Here is a 7454-nt window from a genome sequence, read left to right as displayed (position 1 = left end):
CATGATTGTGATCCTACTACAAATCCACTGCTGTGGAGTTATCAGGACTTATCCATCAGAAATCATACAACGACTGAGCAGCCTTAGTGGAGTACTGTGCTCTCTGAGGGCTTTTCCTGTTTTTAAATAGTTGGAAAGTTTAACTACTTTTTCTGTATGTTTTTTGGGCTTCTGTAAGTTTCTAGGCAGCAGGTTACTGTTGGAGCTGCTGCCACAATTGGTTCAGCAGATCTTTATCAGGCAGAACCAACTGTTCTCACTGTGAGGTGTTTCATCCTCAGGTGTCACTGCATGAAGGGGTCAGAGCCTCAGGTGTCCGTGAAAAGGTTTATTGCGCTCCTACTGGGTCCAGCTTGGACAGCACGGCTACTGATTTGACTCTGGTACTGGTCTTTCTATGTGAAGTTTCCATGTTCTCCCTTTGGTTCCCTGAAGGTGTTTCTGACTGGACCGGATTGGTTCTTGTTCTAAACACCTGACTGCGCTCACCTGTCAGACAAACACTTCTGATGCATCAGATTTAAATTGGGTTCAAAGAAACCATCATGATGTGAAGCAGCAGGATAGGGTTAGGTTAATGATGGTTATCTATTAATGACTATCATCATTAACCATCCGTTGACCATCAATTCACTGTTATTCAACCATTATTAAGCACTATTTAACCACCAGTTAATCATTATTTGACCATCATTAAATCCTTACATTTAAACCAGATTATAAACTCACAGTAAACACCCTGCAGTCATAGGCTTCTCTGCAAGGCTGGCTAGCATTTAGCTTCCTTTTATAGCTAGTTCTAGCAGCTAGGTAGCTTTTAGGTAGTAAACATTTAGCTAACTTTTAACTGGACTAAAGGTCAGATTCAAAACTGTGTACTGTCAACCTGCAGGAAGCTGGTTCACAGTTCTAACAGCTGTTTGTGAGGATTAATGATGATGTCAATGTTTCTGTTTCAGTTTCACGGTTACTGTGGTTTAAATTAAAACTCAGTGTGCTGACGACCACTGGATGTGTGTTTGGTTCTAAACATGACAGCTGCTCAGTGTGTGTGGGTGTGAGTGTGTGTATTTATTATAGTTGTGTCTCAGTGTATTAACGTGTTTCTATTCTCATTCTATTTACTCTGATCTTCATTTATGGCTCCCAGCTTCAGGCTCCGCCCCCTTCATTGCACTACCTGTCCACGCGCCCTCTCTGCGCTCTGATTGGCTGACACCTGGAGCTGACCAATCAAAGGGCTCTGTCCTTCGTGGGCCCGGCGTGTCCACGCTGTGTGCACGTGCTGCTCAGTGTCGAAGTAACGGGACACCGGACAGTAACACACACACACACACACACACACACAGGGACACACAATCCGGTATAAAACCGGCTCCTCTGTTTACCGACAGAAGCACCGAGAACTCCGGTGATTCATCAGCTGCATTTTAAGATAGACCCAGACTAATTAGTACTAATTATTATATTATATTGCATTATATTATATTAGGCTATACTGTATTAAATTAAACCATGGTTCTGACAGCGGGTTCCCGGCTGCAGCTCTTTCAGCTGCAGTTCTCGGATGCCGGACGCTCCTTCTACAGCAGCGGGGACAAACTGAGCGGCTCCGTGCAGCTTCAGGCGGCGCAGCCCTGCAGGCTCTCCGGCCTCCGGGTCACCGCCGCCGGCTGCGCCCGCGTCGAACACCGCGGCGGAAAGAACCGGAAGAACCGCAGCCAGGAGGTGGAATACCTGAAGTATGAGGAGGAGCTGCGGCTGGAGGAGGAGCTGAGCACAGGTCAGACTCACCTGGGCCTCAGATAGGCCTACCAGCAGGAAGAGTTAATCTGACCTATCAATAACAGAATCAGTGTTTTAATCAGATATAAACTCAGAATGATCGAATCAATCAATCAGATACTGATAGAAATAAATCAATAAACGTCTCAGATGTCAGATTTTGTTCCGTTTCATTGAGATTTAATATTTTGTAGGTTTAGATGTTTTTGTTCAGTCATTTAAAGAAAACTGGTGTTTAATTAATCAGGTAGAATAATCAGCAGGTGAATTTAAATCCAGAAATCTAATGTGTGTTTCTCTAATTAAATGTTCAATAAAAACTGAAATTTGAGCTCGGCTTTATGTTCACTGATTCATTAGTTTTGTATTTAGCTCTTTTCCTGCCACATAAACTTATTGTTGTTTTCAGGAAGCTGCAGATGAAAATAGTCCAAAAACAAACTGAGGTCACAGCAGCTGCTGTTATATAACGGACACTGAGCTCACTTCTGATTGGTTCACACAGCTCAGGTGTAGAGGAAACACCTCCTCAATAGTGACAACAGGTGGAGCAGGTTGAACCGAATGAATGAAGTTAATCTTAATAAAGGCAAACGCTGCTGATCCAAACATTTTATTATTTAGTATTTGAGATTCACTGTAAAAAAACAACAAAGCAGAAACAGGAAGTTTGATTATTAAAGACATTGTTGGTTAAATTCCTGTTTTGCTGTTCCAGACTCTGACGGCTGCTTCCTGCTGCCAGCAAACAAAACCTTCAGCTTCCAGTTCGGCTTCGAGCTGCCACCGCCGGGGTGAGACTGACTCCTGATCAGTTATTGATTAGATATCGATCAGTTACTGATCAGTCATTGGTGATCCCACTGACACTACTCTGCTGTTTTCAGGCGTCTGGTTTCGTCCTTCAAAGGGAAGTTTGGTTCAGTGCGTTACTACGTGAGGGCGGAGCTTCAGAGGCCCTCCCAGCATGCTTTGCAGTGTGAGAAGGAGTTTGAAGTGGAGGAGCCGCTGGACGTGAACCAGGCCGACCTGCTGGTACTGCCCCTGATTACGCCTGATCAATAATCAGACATGCAGCCTGATGCTTCAACACAACACATTAAACACTTTAACTAAAATACACTGACCAATGATCAGTCGTAGAATAATCCTCTTCCTCCTCAGGCTCCGGCTGCAGCCTCCAAACAGAAGAAGGTCACCTGCATGTTCATTCCCGACGGTCAGGTGTCCATCACGGCTCAGATCGACAGGAAGGGGTTCTGCGAGGGCGAAGACATCAGCATCAACGCCAAGTTCGAGAACACGTGTTCACGGATCGTGGTACCGAAGGCCGCCATCATCGCCAAGCACTCGTACGTGGTGAACGGATCCACCAAGGTGAGGCTGGACACAGTTCAACAATTGAGGGTTTTAGAGGAGGTCTGAGCTCTGGTTCTACTGGTTCTACTGGTTCTCCTGGTTCTCCTGGTTCAGGTTCTGCGTCAGAAGCTGTCGGCAGTTCGAGGGAACCACATCATCTCCGGGATGTGTGACATGTGGCAGGGAAAAACCATCAGGGTCCCCAAACTGAAGCCCACGCTGCTCGGCTGTGACATCATCAGGGTGGACTATGCCCTCATGGTGAGTCAGAGATGATGTAATCATGATGCACTGAGGAAAGCCAATGAGAGGACAAATAACAATAAAACATGGAAACATAAGAGAATTTATAGTCAGAGTTAGTTAAAAATGTGAATGTGAGATAAAATAGGATAAAATGAGAACAACAGAATCAGTAGCATCATAGAGGAAATAAAATTAAATACGATTAAGTTAGAGTTAGGAGATGAGCTAAATAAGAAAATCTGTCAGAATTAGTTGACGTAAGATGAAGTAGCATGAGATGAAATATGACAAACAAAATATTTTGCTTATCAGTGAACCTGAAGAAAATGATAAAATAAAAATTGAACAAAAGTTGAACATCAAGAGATAAATGAGATAAAATGAGATCAGATACAGAAAAAAATATAAGCTGAGATGAAATGAAACAAAGTGACATATAATTGACAAAAAGTTCAAATATGACAGAAGATGAAGCAAAATAATGAGATGAGACTGAGAAAGATGAGACAAAATATATAAGTGAAATGAAATGAAATAACAAAATAAAATCTAAAAGGAAATCATAAGATGATGTGAGGTGAGATGACAGATGGACAGTTGCCTCCAGGTCCATCAGAGATGATGGAAAATAAGATGAGATAAAATAAAATATTTGCGATAATAGAATAAAACAAGATTACCTCAAATAAAATCTGAAATGAAGTCAGGACAGCAGGAGAACATCTGAATAAGATGAGACGACACAGAATCAAACCGGTGATGTGAAATAAATCCAGCTAAAATCGAGGTTAACCTGAAGCTCCACCCCCTCAGATCTACCTGCACATCCCCGGCAGCGAGAAGCTGGTTCTGGAGCTGCCGCTGGTCATCGGTACCATCCCGTTCAGTGGCGTTGGCAGCAGAACCAGCAGCATGAGCAGCCAGGCCGGGTCCATGAGCAGCTGGTCCTCCTTCCCCTCGGCGCCGCCCAGTTACAGCAACATCCACAGAGACCTGCGGGTCGACGGTCCCAGAACACCGCTGCTGCATGACTACGACGACGGTGATGATGACGATGAGGGCGGCCTCTTCATGAGGGCGCCGGAGGTCCAATACCAACCTCCCCCGGCTTACAGAGAGGTGAGATCACCCGAACCCCCCAATAGGTCCAGTTTGGTTTGTTCCGTCTGATGGGGAGACAAGATGTTACACAAAACAAGATTTTATCTGTTAAAATGAAAAAAGAGCCAAAGAGACGGGATTAAATAAGATGATCTGAGTTATGAATTAAAACGAGGTGAAAGAAATTTAGGATTGAGGAAATGATCACGAGACTGAAAAATTAAATGATGTAAGAAACATAAACAACATGAAAGAAAAAAGATGAAATGAACTGAGATGGAGTGAGATACAACTCCAGAAGATTAATGGAAATGAGATGAAGTAAAACAGGATGATGAGTAAAATAAGACAGAATTAGATGAAAGGACAGTAGAAATATAATTCAAAATGAGATGATGTTAAATGAGATTCACTAAATTTAAGATAAAAAAATATAAATTGAAAGGATAAACAAGATGAAAGAGATGAAAAGAAGCAAGGTTTGTTGACATCAGATGTTGGACTGAATGAAGATAGATTACAGTTCTACAAGATTAAAGAGAGATTAGACAAAATAAATCAGGATTTGATGAGACATGGTGAACTTGTTGAGATGACATATTTAGGATTCAAACCTGATAATATGAGATTTTAAAAAGTAACATGAAATGAGAAACTGAGATGAAAGTCTTTGTTGTTCTCAGGTAGATGACGACTCCGTCAGCCCTCCTCAGGCAGTTCAGGTGTTCTGAGGACATTCTGCCTACGACCAGACGAGGACACTGTCCACCATGACGGGACTGAGGACGGAGTCTAAGGGGGAAGCCTGAGCTCCAAGTGTGGTCCTCTGACATGTCAATCATTCCCCGTCCAATCAGGACTGACACTCTGAGCTCAGCCAGGACAGTGGCTTAGCAGTTTTCTAATGGTGACTCAGCAGTTTTGTAGTAGTGGCTCTGCTTGTTTTGGCACTTTGTTGCATGGATGAAAACAGAAAAATAGTTTGTTGTGAAAAGTGTCTTTTTTTGTATTTGTTATGGACTCTGCGATTGTTTTTTTTTTTTTTACCGCAATATCCTGATGTTACATTTGTATATATTTTGTAAAGAAGAATTTTATTTTTTTATTTCACCAATAAACATCTTCAGATCGTAAATCTGTGTTGTCATTGTTTGTTGAGCTGCGCTTGTTTATTCTGAAATATGGACAAACAACAAAAATCAACAAAAACAGGAATGTCAACACAAAGAGCTGATTAGAAAGAATTTGTTTATGAATGAAATGTTTATTCACTGCATCTCAGTGCAGTTTTCAGGTACTCAAACTTGCTGTACCTGCTGTATATACTGCATATACTATATACTATACACTGTATGTAAAATATATATATATATATATATATATATATATATATATATATATATATATATATATATATATATATATATATATATATATACTGTATGTACTATATATACTGTATGTACTATATATACAGTATATGCTCTAAATACTGTATATATAGACTACAGGCCAAACATTTGGAAGTAACTTCAAGTGCTGATGAAACTCCATGATGCTCAAGCTCGGAATAAAATTCCTGGGACATTCCTTAAAAAACTTGTGGAACAAATGTCTCATATTTGCCATTTTGTTGTTAAAGCCAGAGGAGGATACTTTGAAGAAAGCAAAGTCTAAGCCAGAAAAACCCAAATACCTGATAATTATAGTAAAAATGTATTCTGATGAGTGACTCTTTATATTTTTATTATGTATGTACTATATATATATATATATATATATATATATATATATATATATATATATATACTGTATATATATATATATATATATATATATATATATATATATATATATATATATACACACGAACACACACACACACACACACACATATATGTATAAATACTCCATGTACTATATATACTGTATATACTATATATACTGTGTATCAGTGGTTCCCAAACTGTTTGGCTTGGAGCCCCCCTATAAGCTGCACCCCAGTGCAGCGCCTACCACCCCCACCCCCATCAAAACCACCCCATCAGTACACTACAAAACATAAGAGGGAAGTTATTAGGGTCCGAGCACCACGAAGTGGTGCGAGGAACCTATTGAAACCCTAAGAATTATTATTTTTATTATTATTTTTCTTCGTCCGCTGGGAAATCGGCCTTTTTGACGCCCTAAACATACACGAAAACGCATGAAAATCGCCACACACATCAGAACCGGCGAAAAATTTGATATTTTAGGGAAATGGCACGCGTGCGTGCCAAAATGGCTCAATAGCGCCCCCTAGAAAATTAAGAAAATTCAGCCCCCGGACAGTGTTTGACCTAGACTTCTGAAATTCGGTACACATGTAACTCATCAAGACGCACAAAAAAGCTTCTTGCATCATTACCCATAATGCAACAGGAAGTCGGCCATTTTGAATTATGAGTCATTTTTGGACATTTTTTGATATCTATAAACTCAAACAGCGTAATCCTGAGAGAGCTGAAATTTGGCCAGGATGTACTCCAGTCATGGGTGATCAAAAGTTATCAAAACGCTCCGCAAAAGTCTGAGGACGCGGAAATGGCGAGCCACGGAATGCGGCCATTTTGAAATATGATTCATATTTTGGACAATTTTGTCATTTTTGGACATTTCCAAAAGCTATAAACTCAAACAGCTTAACCCCGACAGAGCTCAAACTTGGCCAGGATGTACTCCCGTCATGGTTGATCAAAAGTTATCAAAACGCTCTGCAAAAGTTTGAGGGCGTGGAAATGGCGAGCCACGGAATGCGGCCATTTTGAAATATGATTCATATTTTGGACAATTTTGTCATTTTTGGACATTTTCAAAAGCTATAACCTCAAACAGCGTAACCACGAGAGAGCTCAAATTTGGTCAGGATGGACACCAGTCATGGTTGATCAAAAGTTATCAAAACACTCCGCAAAAGTCTGAGG

General features: G+C 40.8%; 1 protein-coding gene across 1 annotated transcript; it reads left to right on the top strand.

Moving 5' to 3' along the window:
• The first annotated feature begins 1384 nt into the window (after positions 1–1384).
• LOC111588050 (thioredoxin-interacting protein-like) lies at positions 1385–5626 on the top strand. The gene is made up of 7 exons (XM_023298176.3): positions 1385–1783; positions 2504–2579; positions 2673–2820; positions 2950–3162; positions 3259–3405; positions 4204–4509; positions 5175–5626. Exons 1-7 carry the CDS (start codon positions 1516–1518, stop codon positions 5220–5222), a joined length of 1206 nt encoding a protein of 401 aa, XP_023153944.1. The 5' UTR covers positions 1385–1515; the 3' UTR covers positions 5223–5626.
• The last annotated feature ends 1828 nt before the right edge of the window (positions 5627–7454 follow it).

The sequence above is a fragment of the Amphiprion ocellaris genome, chromosome 9 (genome assembly GCF_022539595.1).
Source record: "Amphiprion ocellaris isolate individual 3 ecotype Okinawa chromosome 9, ASM2253959v1, whole genome shotgun sequence".
Lineage (NCBI taxonomy): Eukaryota > Metazoa > Chordata > Actinopteri > Pomacentridae > Amphiprion > Amphiprion ocellaris.
Note: the sequence above shows the minus strand (reverse complement) of the source record. Positions and strands in the feature narration are given on the sequence as shown.

Coding starts and splice junctions, on each gene's coding strand:
- LOC111588050 (XM_023298176.3), top strand. CDS start 1,516: ATGGTTCTGACAGCGGGTTCCCGGCTGCAGCTCTTTCAGCTGCAGTTC. Junction 2,580..2,672: donor TTCGAGCTGCCACCGCCGGG/GTGAGACTGACT, acceptor TGCTGTTTTCAG/GCGTCTGGTTTCGTCCTTCA. Junction 4,510..5,174: donor CTCCCCCGGCTTACAGAGAG/GTGAGATCACCC, acceptor TGTTGTTCTCAG/GTAGATGACGACTCCGTCAG.